The 17162-nt window shown below is 37.7% G+C and overlaps 1 protein-coding gene and 1 long non-coding RNA gene across 2 annotated transcripts in view; one reads left to right on the top strand and one right to left on the bottom strand.

Moving 5' to 3' along the window:
• The first annotated feature begins 4770 nt into the window (after positions 1–4770).
• LOC147836218 (uncharacterized) lies at positions 4771–10446 on the top strand. The gene is made up of 2 exons (XR_015496496.1): positions 4771–8053; positions 9005–10446. It is a non-coding gene; the product is annotated as an uncharacterized LOC147836218 (long non-coding RNA).
• Positions 9084–17162, bottom strand: part of swap70a (switching B cell complex subunit SWAP70a) — a 32761-nt gene continuing 24682 nt past the window's right edge. Inside the window, exons 8-12 of the mRNA NM_001362396.1 lie at positions 14806–14913; positions 12416–12582; positions 12139–12337; positions 11546–11642; positions 9084–10531 (exon numbers count right to left, since the gene is read on the bottom strand). Of these exons, the coding sequence (NP_001349325.1) occupies positions 10416–10531; positions 11546–11642; positions 12139–12337; positions 12416–12582; positions 14806–14913 (687 nt within the window). The 3' untranslated portion in view covers positions 9084–10415. The remainder of the gene's footprint in view (positions 10532–11545; positions 11643–12138; positions 12338–12415; positions 12583–14805; positions 14914–17162) is intronic.

Raw genomic sequence — 17162 nt, forward strand, 5'->3', positions numbered from 1 at the left:
ATTAATACCCAAAGGCCAAATATCTGTGTAATTACATCAGGATTACATTCTTGCATAACTGTACCATTTAGCTGAATGAGACTAATTACTTCGTAGTCCTAAGAACAATTTGCACATGGATTTTGTTCCGCTCTGCAGGACATTCTATTCATAAGAGAACATCCCAAAGAGCGCTCTCCAAAAAAATATCACAATCATTAATAACCCGTTGCTGCTCAGCAGACGATCTGTGCAAACAAATTGACCACATCTAGAAAATATTCAGCCGAAATACTGCAACCTTGAAAATATCATCGACATCAGAACAGATGTTAGAGGAAATCTAAAAGCGCTTCTCAACAGGCAAATGAGTCACAGTAGAGGCCAAGACGGGTTCGAGTTCGTCATCAGTTTGCTATGTCAGCTTGTATAATATGATACTTGCATTCATTCTGTAATATGCGCCTTCATTGAGGAAAAACAACAGGAAAACAACAAGTCTCGCCTTTCTTCTAGGGTTCCCAACAGGATGTCTTAGTAAGTTGAAACGTTTTCAGATCCTTACCTAACGGGTCGCATCTAATGAACACACAGCCAAGGGGGTCTCGCTTGCAGAAACGAGGCCACCGGCGCCATTGAGGCGAGACACTGCAGCGCCTCTGCAAGAAGAAAAAAAAAGTCAAACACTGATGGGACTGCGGTTTGAAGATGTGCATGTGGACCAGTTGCTCCCTGCTGACTTGTATTGAGAGCAGGTGTCGCCCTGGCAAAACATCTGGACCGAGGCTCTCTCACAATTCTGTCCAAATATAGATGGCCTCCTGGACTGGAGGATTAGAGAGGGGAGCAGCGGAAGAAGGGAATCCCTCCAGAATGCTTGGAATGGGACAAATGGGATGCTGTGGAGAGAATGCGGTTAACTGGCCGTCGCTGGAGACTTGTGAATCTCTGAGATATTTCAGTCATAACGTTCGTCTTTATGAATGGTTTAAATGTGTCCTCTTTTGATGCAGACTTACAGACATATTCACTTCCACAAGATTGTGCATACCAGAATGATTTTCATTCGTGATGGCTGTATGATCAGCGTTTTTCCAATTCGTTTTTTTTAGCATTTACACTCACTGGCGATAAACAGAACATGCTAAATCACTCCTTGGTGTTAAAAACTCCAGTACACAAGGTGGCGCTGCATAGCTTTCTGCATAGTTTATCTCTTCAATAACTTTCTATTTTGTAGTCAATGTTGCGTCTATCATACAGCAATAAAACAAGCAGCTTCACATTCGTCTTGCCTCCATGAATCTTCTTCGTTATGTGTGCTTGGCTATACTGGTTTGTGCTTGAGCGGCATCAAGTTGTGTTTTACGGTAACTTTAGCAGGCACGTGAACAAAAGTGCCAGTTTTGGGCGACCAGTTTTTACCATGGCCTGCTAAACCAAAAATTCTTGCCCTTTTAATTACTTTTAAACGCCTGCTGTTGGTCATGACATTGGTGATAAGCGCCAGTCAAATTTGTTTTCATGATTGGATTAAACTAGTCCACTTTTGGTGCGGACTCATAGAAATAGTAACCATCCGTTAAGGCTCGTGCAAACAATTTTTTTATTTCGTTTACTGGGAACTTATTGGGTTGTTGGTAGATGGGTGTTGCTAACAAAATGAAGGTAGACGGACAAATGAATTAAGATAGAGCCACCCAAAAGGACTGATAGTCCCACCTGAAAGGACTGATAGCCCCACCCAAAAGAACTGATAGCTCCGCCCTAAATCACTGACAGTCTAGCCTGAAATAACTGATAGCCCTGCTGAAATAGACTGATATCCCCGTCCCTAGACACTGATATCCGCATCAGAATGGACTGACAGCCCCACCAGAAAGAACTAAAAAGTCCCACCCAAAAGGACTAATAGCCCAGCCCTAAACGACTGATTGCACATCTGAAAGAACCGATAGACCTGCCCAAATTGACTGATAACCCTGCCCCTGATAACTGATATCCCCACCTGAATGGACTGACAGCCCTGCCTGAAAGGACTGAAAGCCCCGCCCAAAAGGACCGATAGCTCCCCCACCCAAAAGGACCGATAGCCCCACCCAAAAAGACTGATAGCCCCGCTCTAAATGACTAACAGCCTCGCCTGAAATAACTGATAGCCTGCCCAAATTGACTGATATCCCTACCCGAATGGACTGACAACCCCACCAGAAAGGACTGATAGCCCCACCCAAAAGGACTGATAGCCCCGCCCTAAATCACTGACAGCCCCGCCTGAAATAACTGATAGCCCTGCCCAAATTGACTGATATCCCTACCCGAATGGACTGACAGCCCCACCAGAAAGGACTGATAGCCCCATCTAAAAGAACTGATAGCCCTTCCCAAATTGACTCATAACCCCACCCTCAATGACTGATATCCCCACCTGAACGGACTGACAGCCCTGCAAGAAAGGACCGATAGGCCCCCCCACCCAAAAGGACTGATAGCTCCGCCCATAAGGACTGATAGCCCCGCCCTAAATGACTGACATCCCCACCTGAAATTACTAATAGCCCCGCCCAAATTGATGTTAATTTGTTTGTTTTGTTTATATTACTCCAATATGACTGTGGACACACTACACCTACACACATTTCTTTCCAAACAGTCTTCTCCAAAAGTTAATTTTGCATGATAGGTGTGCTTTTTAAAGGCACAGTTCACCCAAAACTGAAAACTCAGCCATCATTTACTCCAATTCCACTTGTTCCAGTGTCTTTCTGTTGAACACATTGGAAGATATGCTAAAGAATGTTGAAGGAAAAAGCAGCCATTGACTTTAACAGAATACTTGTTCATACTCTGGATGTCAATGGGTGCCTTTCCCCAACATTCATCAAAATATCTTGTTTTTTGTTCAACAGAAGAAAGAAATTCATAAAAGTTTACAAGCACTTGAGTAAATGATAAAGAACTGCTCATTTTGGGGTGAACTATCCCTTTAATCTCTTTACTTGGGATGAATGCTCATTGGCACTAATGTTAGCTGGCCTTCGTTACAGAGGGATTTCAGGGCTAAACCCGCCGGTCTGAGATGCTTCACATTCTTATTGGCAGCCGGAACACATGGCAGATGTTCATGTCTAAACACTCAAGTGCAAATCAGAAATGTGAACAATGCAAGTGTGACAAAAAGCATGCAGAATGGGGATTACATCTAGTCTGAATGCAGGTGGCAGTGGAGTAAGAGAACACATCGGCCTCATTTATTTCACTTCCTGTTACCAAAAAAGAAACACCAGCACATTAGATATTAGTTAGTACACTTGTGAACCGCAAACAATGTGGCGTCAGGATGTGAGTTCGGTATAATGCACTCCACAGTAAAACGTTACTGTATTCTAATTACATTTTTGGGGAACGCAGTAATTTAACGCATTACATTTTAAATTTGTGTAATTTGATTACGGTTACTTAAGTCAGTGTAATTGCGTTAATTACGTTTCAAATGTAGTTTTAAAAACAAAATGCTTATTTTAAATTACGTTATCTGCTGCAACGTCGGTTAAGAAGCATGAGGTTTGAAACTGCTGGAGAATGCGAGCTGAAATGCTGCTTATTGGGCCACAAGTTTGTTATTTCCAATGGAGACGTGCAGCTTGTGCGTGCATATTAACCCCGTTTCTATGCCATCTTTGATATACAGACACGCAGAAAATATTAGCGAAATGCAGAAAGTCAACAACGTCAAAAACGGCCTTTTTGGTTGGATAAAAAATATGCAGTTTTAGTGCCAACGTTGCACTGCAAAATGCCCTGATTTTCAGTGTTTTTAAATCCCAAAATAAAGTTTTTTTTGAGGATGACATGTTTGATAATAGGCACAGTTTAATCCCTTTGGCTTTCCATACATATTAGGAGCGCATATTGCACATGTTAACATTTTCCAGGCGCCCCTAGTTGAAAACCGTAAGTCTCGTGACCAGAACTGACCGATCAGCTTCATGCTTTGTATGGAATATAGACATTTCGGTAGAATAATTACCTCAGTCAAACACAGAACACCCAAACACTGCAGTGCTTTTGCATACTATGGATGTCAGTGGTTACAGGTATCCAGTTTTCTTCTAAATGTTTTTTTTTTCAAAAGTTAAACAGGTTTAGAACAAGTGAATGATGAGAGAATTTGAAGTTTTGGGCCAACTCAGCTGCTGTGATCAGCATTAGGCTAATGCTTCTCAGTGAATATTAAATAACTGAATGAGCTGCGGATTATTTTGTATTTTTATTGGTATATTTTATATGTTTTAAAAGTAACTTTAAAGTAATTAGTAATCTGATTACTTTTTACATGAAGTAATTTGTAATGTAATCAGATTACAAATTTCCAGCAGTAATCAGTAATTTGTAATAGATTTCTTTTTTTAAGTAACTTACCCAACGGCAGCACGATGGCGCAGTCAGTAGCATGTTCTCCTCACAGCAAGAAGGTCACTGGGTCAAGCCTCAGCTGGGTCAGTTGGCATTTTTGTGTGGAGTTTGCATGTTCTCCCCGTGTTCTCGTGGGTTTCCTCCGGGTGCTCCGGTTTCCCCCACAAGTCCAAACACATGCAGTACATGCCGGGTAGGCTAAATTGTCTGTAGTGTATGTCTGTGAATGAGAGTGTATGGATGTTTCCCAGTGATGAGTTGCAGCTGGAAGGGCATCCGCTGCGTAAAACATATGCTGGATAAGTTGGTGGTTCATCCTGCTGTGGCGACCCCTGATTATTAAAGAGACTAAGCCGAAAAGAAAATGAATGAATAAATGAATGAATTTACCCAACACTGGTCAAAAACTTACTAGTAAACTAAATCAATACGAGCTGGAACAACATGGAGTAGTGTGGAAGCCAGCATTCTTCACAGTGTAGTTATTCAATTAAAAAACTTTAGTCAGCTTCTAATTTTTTTCTTTAAATTGTGGATTTTTAAAACTGTATTTCAGCAAAACTGTGATGTTTTTCTGCAAAATAACACAGATTTGTGTATGCACAGCTGTAAGTAGTGGTCTGTAATTTGGATCTGTATGATTGGTATTTGTTGTGTTACACACTCAGCTGTTGCTCCAGCATCTTGCTGCACGTCTTCAGAGAGACTGTGTGAGTTCACTGACAGTGATCAAAGGCTCTGAGGTGTAAAGGTAGTTTGGAAAGCTCTTATATGCAGATTTTACAAGTTTGGCCTTCTCAGTGTGTGTTACGTTCATAATTCATTTTCCTTCGGCTTAGTCTCTTTTTCAAAGGTCACCACAGCTGAATGAACCAACAACTTTTCCAGCATATGTTTTACACAGGAGGGAGAACATGCAAACTCCACAGAGAAATGCCATCTGGCCCGGCTAGGATTTGAATCAGTGACCGTCTTGCTGTGATGTGACAGAGCTAACCACTGAGTCACCGTGCTGCCCTACTTTCATAATTATTCATTTATTAATTTTCTTCCGTTTTTTTCCGGGGCCGGGTTGCGGGGGCAGCAGTCTCCGGAGAGAACCCCAGACTTACCCCTCCCTAGACACTTCCTCCAGCTCCTCCGGGAAGATCCCAAGGTATTCCCAGGCCACCCGAGAAACATAGGGTGCTTTACATCTGTGAATCGATTCAGTTGTTCCGAAACAGAGTTTAAATTGTTACATTTTTGCTCTTTTCTCTTGTGTGGTTTGCTTTCACACTGCAAAGTTTCTAATCGGACCAAAAGAACTAAAACAAGTCACGTGCGAGTAAACTGTTCTCACACTGGTCAGAGTGTCAGGGTTTAGTTTAGTTCCGCTCAGCTGTCAGGAGAGGTGGTGGTTTGGTGGTGTTTGACAAGTTGCGCGCGACGTGTCTAAAGAGTAAGGAGAGATGCGGTGGGGAGGGGTGAGAAGGGTGCGCGACGTAGTCTATTTGAGAACTGGGAGGGAGACGCGAGATTACCGGGAGATCATCACTCATGTTTGTGGGCATCCGGAGACTCGCGAAACTTCCTACCCTACTCATAATTTTCTCTTCATACAGCCGTATGCCTATTACATATCCATAAAACACTGTGATATAACCGCGCTCTGATCAGGATCGCTTTCTCACTGCAATCGATCCGCTCCAGAGTTCAGAGTGATTGATTTGGCGTGGATCCGAGAGCGATTGGTGGTTTCACATATGCCAAACGAACCGCGCTAACTGGGCAAACAAAACAGGTTCCGAAACAAAAGTGTAGGTGTGAAAGCACCCTCAGTTCATTTGGTCTGGATCAAGGGCAACATATGATACATTGTAGCATTTTTTTCTGCTGTTTTTGGGTCTTTTTTACACCACACTGCTGGCTTTGGTCCGAACCAGTTGAAAAGAACCACAATACAGTCATGTGACAAAATCCACATCACTCATTGGCCAGATGATTTTGAATGTATTTCCTAAACTGCTTTTCGATCAAAATTAACATTCAGGAAAATGCCAATGGAACTCGCGCAAGTAAACAAACCAGCAGTCACAAAATGTCACTTTTTACTATGGAGGGCCGACTGCGCCGACTGACTGTATCCCTGGTCATAGTATACTATATGGTGTGTATGAATCACTTAGGACAAGCTATACATTTCAAGAATAAAGCACGGCTGCAGTTGGAAAACAATGTTTTAATGCACTGCAAATGGCGAAGGCGTGAATTTATTTAGCTAACAGCGACATGGTCATTGTAATGAAGTTTACGGCCCTCTGGCCACCGGGAAGGAGGAGGCGGAGAACCGTTGAAGTTTTCAAATATTAATAAATATTTGAAAACTTCACCAAAAAAACTAAACCAAAACAAACGGGAAAAAAAAGTAAAACAATTCGGGCCGGTCCTCTCTCGGCTTCCACTGCCATCGTTCCTACTCTTATAGTCCAGAGCTCCTTCCGTGGGATTCGAGGCCGTTGCGGGATACAGGTGAATCCCCTTACGCTGTTCCCACGGCTCTCGGCCCCGCCCCCTCGACACAGTCATCTTCAGAAAATATTACCAACAATCTATCAGGTAATGCTTTTAATGGGGCAGGGTTCCTTCAGGTTGTCCCAACACAAATCGATTATGTTAATTTCATTGTTTTTACAAACTCAAGTGGATTGAACTTAAAACAATTAAGTTGTCCCCCAAAAAAAGCTCAAGAATTGTGTTGTTTCAGCTCACTTTAAATAAGTAGTTTCAAACTACTTGTTTGAATCAAATCTTTTTGTAAAGTGTGACCGTTTTAATAAATGGCTTTAGTCCACCTGTAGCTTCACCACTGGTGAAAAATTTGGGCCTTAAAACAAAACTACTGACTCCTCAGTAAAATGAGTGTTTGTAACTTGGTAAGTGTTTGTCCAAGAATTTATAATGGCGATGACCTCGGAGCGAGTAAAAACGCTCATGTCGAGGCCTGTCATCCATACCAGCTCTGGCCTAAGAATGAACTGCTGCCCTTTCATTTGCATCGCTGCAAGTTTTTCAGCATGACTGTAGTGTCACGGCTCCAGCGTCTGTCAATTGTTGTGTTGAAACCCACAGATGATGTCAGATAATGCAATAGTCTCTGCAGGTATTACACGTTAGGAACCGCACGTGGGCACAAACACAGACGCAGCGTAACGTAGCCCTGTTTGTTTTGACACGCACTTGAGAGGATTAGTGTCTTTTGTGTGCCTTTTATTATGCTGCAAGGACATGTTTTGGGGGAATCCGGTTTCTTACTCGTCAGCGTTTATAGAGCAAGTTTCAGTTTCCTTTCATGAACAACAAAGTTCAGTGGAAGTTCAACGCACGAATTGTTAACGGAGATGTTTGTGAGTCGCTTGGGACTAATTTAATCATTTTATATTGGTCAACATAGAGTTGGTCAAAATTATTAGCCCTTCTTTTTCAAATATTTCCCAAATAATGATAAACAGAGCAAGACATTTTTCACACATTTTATACTTTACATTTTTCATATACACTACCGGTCAAAAATTTGGGCTCAGTGGGATTATTAAATGTTTTAAAATAAGTTATATATATAATTTATATATATTTATATTTTTTTTTTATCATGTTTTTTTGTAAATAAAATTATTCTGTTCATCAAGGCGGCATTTATTAAATGTAAAAAAATGTTAAATTGACATTTTAAATAACTGTTTTCTTATTGTATATAGTATATACTATATATTGTATATTCAAATGAAATAATTACTCCAGTCATTATTGCTTTTATTATTACCATTAATAATAATATTATTAATAATAATTAATATTTAGAGTGATTTCAGCAGGATCATCTGACTTTGAATACTGTAGTAATGAAGCTGAAAATTCATCTTTAAATCACTGGAATAAATGATTATAGTAAATTATAAACTACTTCTGAACAGTTGTTTTATAATGCAATAACATTTCTCTATTTTATAATCTGTAGTGTAATTTGATTAAATAAATCTCCTTGGTGAGCAGGAGAAGCTTATTTTAAAACATTTAAAAATCCCACTGTGTGTGTTCATACTCATATTCATTCATTCATTCATTTTCTTTTCGGCTTCGTCCCTTTATTAATCAGGAGTTGTTGTTTTTTTTTATCATGTTTTTTTGTAAATAAAATTATTCTGTTCATCAAGGCGGCATTTATTAAATGTAAAAAAATGTTAAATTGAAATTTAAAATAACTGCTTTCTTATTGTATATAGTATTTTATTATATATACTTCATATTCAAATGAAATAATTACTCCAGTCATTATTGCTTTTATTATTATTACCATTAATAATAATATAAATAATAAAATAATAATAATTAATATTTAGAGTGATTTCGGCAGTATCAAGTGACTGAATACTGGAGTAATGAAGCTGAAAATTCATCTTTAAAATGACTGGAATAAATGATATAATGTTATTATAAACTACTTCTGAACAGTTGTTTTATAGTGCAATAACATTTCACTATTTTATAATCTGTAGTGTATTATTGATGAAATAAATCTCCTTGGTGAGCAGGAGAAGCTTATTTTAAAACATTTAAAAATCCCACTGAGCCCTGACCGGTAGTGACCGGTAGTGTAAATTCACAACTTTATATTGCAACAAGACAAAACAAATCACATAATTCCATCATTAACTACATGATTATTTATTCTTTACATATTTTCTCACACACAGAACTTTGAAAGAGTAAAAAAAAAAAAAAACTGAAGCTAAATATATATTCTTAATGCATCTTACCTTGAAGGATTACCTTTTTTTGGTACATTAAGTTTGAAGAAGGATACACCACAATAGCAAAGTATGTTCACTGCTTTCTGGTGTGTGCATAATTTGCTTTCAATTTAATCTATAGCCATCATATAGCTCCATGACTGCCTTTAGTAATTTTGGAACTTAATAATATGATATAAAATGCACATTTAGTCATTTAATTATGGAAGCTGCATGCAAAATCCATTCAGTTAATGTATTTGGTCTGCCAGTAACTCCAGGTTTTAGAAAGTGTGGTTATGAAAGCATTTCGCATGTGTCTGTGGATCATCTAGTGATGTTACACAGTCATCTAGTGGACACAGTAGGAACATATAAACCACATGCTTTAGAAAAAGGAGCATTAATAATTCCAATCTGCCTCCTGTTACTTATTAAAAATCTGAATTTTCTAAATGTTTTCAAAAAAAAAAAAAAAAAGCAATATTTGTAAGTTAATAATTTGTGAATGTCACTTTTAACTCAAACTAAAACTGCATTATCATTCATAACCAATTTAAAGAGACAGTTCATCCAAAACTGAAAATTATGTTACTCTTTACACAGCCCGCAAACCTGTTTGAGTTTCTTCATTTGAACACAAAAGAATATTTTTAGAAGAATATAGTCATTCATTCTCTTTCGGCTTAGTCCCTTTATTAATCAGGGGTCGCCACAGCGGAATGAACCGCCAACTTATTCAGCATATGTTTTACACAGCAGATGCTTTTAACTTAATTACCCTATAGGGTATATCTTTTGACTGTTGGGTAAATAGGAGCACCCTGAGAAAACCCACACCAATAGTGGGAGAACATGCAAACCCCACACAGTAATGCCATGTATCCCAGCCGGGACTTGAACCAGGTACCTTCTTGCTGTGAGGCGACAGTGCTAAGCACTGAGTCACCGTGTCACTCTTGAAGATTATATTTTGAAGTGAAAACTATTGACTTCCTTAGTATTAATCCATACATAGTCAATGGTTTTCAACTTTCTGCAAAATTGCTTTTTGTGTTCAACAGTATAAAGAAACTTATAAAGGTTTGTAAGCACTTAAGATGAGGAAATAAGAAGCGTTTTTGGCGAACTATGCCTTTAAGTATGATTATATGACAGCAATGACAATGACAGCAGATGTGACCAGTATGAGGACTGCCTTGTAAATATACAATAAATAAACACAAATGTAGGGATTGGTTGGATGGGGTGTTACTCTTCTTCTGATCTATTCTTGTTCACCTGCCACATCTTCTCCAGTTCATTCAGCTCTGATTCAGTGAACGCCGCCTGTCCCCAGTTGGTCATTTTACTGGGTGTCTTGCCGCCTGAAAAAAAAATATATAAGATATAAATATATATATATATATATATATATATATATATATATATATATATACATATACATATACATATTAGAGGTGTGAACCTATACTGGTCTCACGGTTCGGTTCGGTTACGATTATCATGCCTTCGATTCGGTTCAATTCGATATTTCGGTGCATCACGGTGCATCGACGATGCTTTCCATATACAGTGTTATATTTTAGAGGCTATAACAAGCTGTCTGTATAAACACACAGAGACACAGCACCACACTGTCTCTCATTCAAACACAAACATAGACAGCACCAAAGAAACAAACACACACACACGCACGCACGCACACACACACACTTAAGCCCTCGCAACAGGGAGAGCTCGCTAAGAGCGGAGCAGAAAAACGAAAAAAATAAAAAAATAAAAAAAATAAGCACTTTTCCCACGGTCCCTTGCTGAGAGCTCCTCTCAGCGCGAGCTATCCCGGCTCAACACATATTGCGAGGGCAGTGCTCGTAGTGTGGAGCGAAAAAAAAGAAAGACAGCTGTGAAACATAACCAGCTTTGTCTTTTTGTAGGAAACACACTTTAGATCTTTTTAGGGTAAAAGGTTTTTGAGTTATTGCCGTTTGTAACTGAATGTGTATCAAGAATATCGAAAACAAAACCAACTGAACCGCGCTCATTTCTGGCGCCCTCCTGGATATACAGCGCCCTTAGAATTTGCCTATGGTGCCTATGCCACGGACCGGCCCTGCGTTGGCTGAGTGTTGAAAATACTCGCGCTCACCTCCCTCGCGACAGAGAGCATAGGAGATAAATGACGTCAGTACATAATAACTGGTTATGATTATTACTGAACCGATACCGAATTGTCCGCGTCTGCATCGCGGTGCACCTAAGAAACAATAAATTTTGACACCCCTAATATATATATATATATATAATAAAAAATAAAAACATAAAAAATTGTGATTTTGGGCTATAGAATCAGTTATTTGAGAAAGTTTACACTCAGTCACCTGGTTGAACGAGTTTAAGCAGGCCTTCATGTTTAGAGACTTTGTGTTTCCAGGTCTTTGTCTTCTTACTTGCTCGTTCCAGTTTCTTTGTTACAGCCTGATAAAAGAAAAAAAGACAGAAAAAACCTGAGCATTAAGCCAATCCTAATTCTATTTTTCTCTCCCTACCCCTTCCCCTTGGCCATTACAACCGAGGGTGAAGGGGAACGGCTTCGAAATTTACCCCTAAGAATTAGGACAGCACTACAGCACCTGCACACGTCATCATATGTCCTCGCGATCTCCTAGGAGCAGCTGCTTCATGTGAGATCAGACGATGGCGACTGCTGTAGTGCTTCTAGTTGTGCTATTTTTTTGGTATTTATCTTCAGGAAATCACTGAAGGCATGTAATGTTATCATAACGACCTATATCGTTAGGCCTTCTGGCCACTGTGCAGTCAATCCCAAGATGAACTGATGCTGTGTTGGTCACAAAAGAAGGCCCTACACTATGCTGGTGAATTATTGTGGTCTAAAACCAGGCTTTTCAGTTTCATTGTCTGACCCCTGTATGTGTGTGTGTGTGTGTGTGTGACCAAGTGAATCTGCTACCATGTATTCCTCCTCCGCTCCCTCCCTCTGTCTTTTCAGGCTCTCCAGCTGCTCCTGTGCCGCTTGCAGGGCTCGCTCCTTCTCTTCCCGCTCCTTCGCCAGCTCCTCCTTCTCCTTCTGGGACTGGGATAAGACCCGTTGCTGCTGCAGGTGAATCTGCTCTAATTCAAGTCTCTTGTTTTCCTCCTCTTGTAGCAGTCTGCAAACAAGACAACATACAATGGTTCAGAACGGAAGCAGCTGTTGCGATTGTGTGTCTGAGTTTGTGTACTGTTACCTGGCCTGCAGTTTGCGCAGTATTTCTTCATCCTCCTTGGCCTGCTTCTCATCCTGCAGAGCCTGTTTGAGCTGAAGGTACATTTCCTCCAGTTCCTGCATACGCTGCCAGTACTGCTCCACTTCATTCGACTTCTCAATCACCTGCTCCTCCATTTGCATTCGAGCCTAAGAAACAATGGTTTTATTTTTAATAATTTGTTTTACACCAACAAATCTTGCAACTGCAGAACAGCAACATCCTAATTAATCTTCTAAGCAATGTGCTAAATCACGATTTGATACACCTTTAGTCAAGGCAAGGCAAGTTTATTTATACAGCACATTTATATTTGTATATGTATATATATATATATATATATATATATATATATATATATATATATATATATATATATATATATATGTGTGTGTGTATGTGTGTACATACATACACAGTGGCAACTCAAAGTGCTTTACATAAACAGAAATAAAAGACACAAGTATAAACAAAATAAAAACAAATAATATAACAACAGATGAAAACAGCATAAACACAGTTTTTCCATATTCCAAAACACCGGCGTATCATATTTTCTCATTTTACTCTGGCATTTCCCCCTTCTGGTGATCATTGGCTAAAACAATATTTTTGACAATATAGAAAAAATATGGAACAATGATTTATTGGTTATTCCAGCGAGCAGGCAGAAGCATTTGTTAGAGCAGATATTGAGAAATCTATCAGGGGTGCATTTCCCAAAACCATCGTTAGCCAACTAAGGTCGCAAGTTTCGTCAGTACAAACATAGTTTGTTGATTTTCCGTTTCCCAAATCCGTCGTTCCAACGAAAATTTGCAAACTGCGTCACAAACTTGTGCACTTGCAACTACACCTCTGGAGCTGTAGTTAGAAACATAGTTCCTGGCTTATATATATATATATATATATATTCCCACTTATCCCCCCTATGCCATATTCATTAATAATATTATAACATTCAAACTTGGAATGATTCAAAATAAAAAAGCATTAAGGTCATCTCTCTTAGCTGTAATTTCCTTTCAAACTTTTTTTACAGTTCAGTTTTAGCGATCTTCATGTTTACAATTGTGCTCCCTTTGCAGAGCACTTTGAAAACATTGACGTCATTTTGGAGACAGCCTCATGACGAAAGCTTTAGGTGACCTATTATTTAAAAGCGGAATTCATGTTACGTCTCCAAAACTTGTGAAAACAAAAAACATAGCATACATTATTTGTTTACATTTTATAGTAGGTTATTTATAAAGTATCTGTACTTTATATGACATGGGCCTGTCGGTTAGCACATTTCTGCAGTGGCTTACATGTGTTCAATTTGTAAAAGTAGACTTTTCAAAAAAAATTAAATAAACAATATCCTACTCAATAATAATAATAATAATCGTCATCATTAATATTCTTCATATTATTAATAAAGTAATTTATTAATATTTTTTTTATTTCCTAATAAAAATAAATATTAAATTTCATTACTTATTAAATATTTTTATGTTTTATATATGATATTAGAATACGTGTTAGCTTTTGTAAGTGATTTTATGTTTTAGAATAGGATATGTAATCTTCTCAATAATATTTGTAAAGGAAACATCCTATATGAGCCATTAACATATATTTTAGTTCATATGGAAAGCGAGTGCATGTTTTTACCAAATCTAAAATTGGATTTTTATTTTAAATGCGTGTGCGTGTAAAACAATCTAATTTGCACAAAGTAATTATGGGTTCTTGTCTAAAGAAGTTGTTACTCCACCCCGTTTAGAGCATCATTATGGGCGTTTCACGCTATAACTAACGTGGTTCAAACGATAGATCTGCGACAGAGAGACTATGTGTTTTGGGAGACACTCGTCACTACATCATCCTTTTCCCAAAAGATGCATCGTACTATGATAGTTCAGCTGCAAGTTAAGTCGTTGTTTAGGAAAAGCACCCCTGGCTGATATAATACAAGTAATTACAGTAAACAAGAATTAAAATTGACGACAGTAAATTAATATTTATGGCAATTTAGTGCAATTTATACTGTTGTTTAACTTCATATTTCCCTCACCTAACTAATTTAGTTTAAAGATAACATTCATAATTACATCAACTAATGTTCATAAATCAAGTGTACAAAATAATCATTATTAGCATTAATGGTCCGAAAAGTCCGAAACCAAAAACTGTGTAAAATTTTGTATTTCTATTCAGAATTTTCCATCACTTGTGATAGTTCAGAACGTGCATTAACACAGGGTGATGGAGGCACAGCTAATGACATTTTATTTATAATACATCTATGTTAGGGTTTCCTGCCATGTTTACAAGCAAACAACACTACAGCAAAAAAAAAAATCATTCTCCATGAGAAGAAAAATTACCATTTTCTCTTGCTCCAGGTCTCGTTTGTATTGCTCCAGCAGTTCTTTTTGGGCCTGAAGTCTTCTCTGTTCCTCCAGATCACCCCTAGCTGTGGCTTTATTCAGGTCCTGCCACATCCAGACAAAAACAAAAGAGTAACTAATCAGGGTGTTTGTGAGCCAAATTAAATTTTAGCGCAGGTACAAAAATATTAATCCTAGACATGCAGTTGAAGTCACAATTAATAGCCCTCCCATTAATTATTTTTTTTTTCCAAGCAATGATTAACAAAGCAAGGAATTTTTAACAGTATTTCCTATAATATTTATTTTTTCTTCTGGAGAAAGTCTTATTTGTTTTATTCTGCTACAATAAAATCAGTTTTAAATTTTTTAAAAGCAGTTTATGGTCAATATTATTAACCCCCTTAAGCAGACATGCCTAAACTAGGGCCCGCGGGCCAAAGTTGGCCCATGGTTTCCTTTAACTTGGCCCACCATCCCATCTGAGAAGAGTAAGAATGATGGGAAGGGTTGGAGAGAATACCTTTAACAGATATCGTAGATTTTAATTTAATGTAACCTATTTTGTTTGTTTTATTGCTGAGCTACAAAAAAGCAAACTGAAATGAAATATTGTCACATGACAAATCTAAGCAAAAACCAGTGCAGCCTGACTAGTATAAGTCCATTCTGTTATCAATGGGATTGTTTTTAAATGTAATAAGTTCATTGTGAAATTAAAAGATATATACTCCATTAGTTTACACATAGCAATGTGTTATGACTTGCCTAACTACCCTAACTTGCCTAAGTCAATGACAGATGTGCCATGCAAATAATTTCAGCAAAATCCTTTCTATTCATCCCACAATAAAACAAATATTTACAATAATACACTTACAGTAGGGCTTGGCCGATAAACGATATTATATTGAATCATTAATGTCAACAACAATGACAAGCTCTGGACTTTTTTTTTTACCCTATATTGATCTAAGAGCCAATCACGCAGCAGAAATGTACAACAATGGGAATCTAAAAGTGTGTTGATATTAGAGATGTACTGAATTTGTGTGGCTTCAGTCATTGTTGGGGTACTCATTTAAATCTGGAAGCATTAACAGCTTATATTGAAATATACAGTTGAAGTCAGAATTATTAGCCCCCTTCAATTTTTTTTTTATTCTTTTTTAAATATTTACCAAATGATGTTTAACAGAGCAAGGAAATTTTCACAGTATGTCTGATAATATGTTTTCTTCTGGAGAAAGTCTGATTTGTTTTACTTCGGCTAGAATAAAAGCAGTTTTTAATTTTTAAAAAACCCTTTTTGGGACAAAATTAATAGCCCCATTAAGCTATATATTTGTTCGATAATCTACAGAACAAACCATCTTTATAGAATAACTTGCCTAATTACCCTAACCTGCCTAGTTCGCCTTATTAACCAAGTTAAGTCTTTAAATGTCACTTCAAGCTGTATAGAAGTGTCTTAAAAAATATCAAGTAAAACATTTTTTACTGTCATCATGGCAAAGATTAAATAAATCAGTTATTAGAAATATGTTTTTAAAACTATTATGCCTAGAAATGTGCTGAAACAATCTTCCCTCCATTAAACAAAATTGTGGAAAAAAATAAACAGGGGCGCTAATAATTCAGGGGGGCTAATAATTCTGACTTCAATCGTTTTGTTCAACATGGAAAATAATTAGCAAGATCTTTGCCAAATGGCCCAGCCCTAGTTTACAGTTAATGTCTAAGAGGCATTCAGTGGATTTCTAAGCAAAAATATAAAGCTTGTTAAAGTATTTAAAATGTGACTAAAAAGCTGTAATGGCTTAATGCATTAAAGTATTGTACAATCATTAAACAATCTGTGAAAAGGCTTCCAAGTATGCTGGCTTTAAAAAGTTGATGGGAGATAAAAAAGAAATGTATTCTCATGTTTATTTCCTGCTTTACTGGCATTAATGTTAAAAGAATAATCCCTTGAGAATGGACATATCAAACAGAAACTAGTAACTTCAAAAACAGCCTGTACAGGAAGTCCTGCTTCATTGCATTGGCGTTCTCTTGTGCAGGTGAATTACAATATCTTCATAAGTAATACTTTTTTTTTTATAAATGCATTTTTTTTTAGCTTTTTTCCTATTTTGACAAAAGGGAAGTAGAGATTGGATCACCCAAAAATGATTCTTCTGTCATCATTTACTCCCCTTTCACTTGTTAAAACCCTATTTTAGTTTCTATCTTCTATTGAATCCAACAGAAGATATTTTGTAAAATGCAGGTTGCTGGTACCCAATGACCTCCAAAGTATTTGTTTTCCTATTATGGAAGTCCCAGCGATCAACATTCTTCAAAAAACCTTC

The sequence above is a fragment of the Danio rerio genome, chromosome 7, assembly GCF_052040795.2.
Source record: "Danio rerio strain M-AB ecotype USA chromosome 7, GRCz13ab, whole genome shotgun sequence".
In the NCBI taxonomy this organism is placed as follows: Eukaryota; Metazoa; Chordata; class Actinopteri; order Cypriniformes; family Danionidae; genus Danio; species Danio rerio.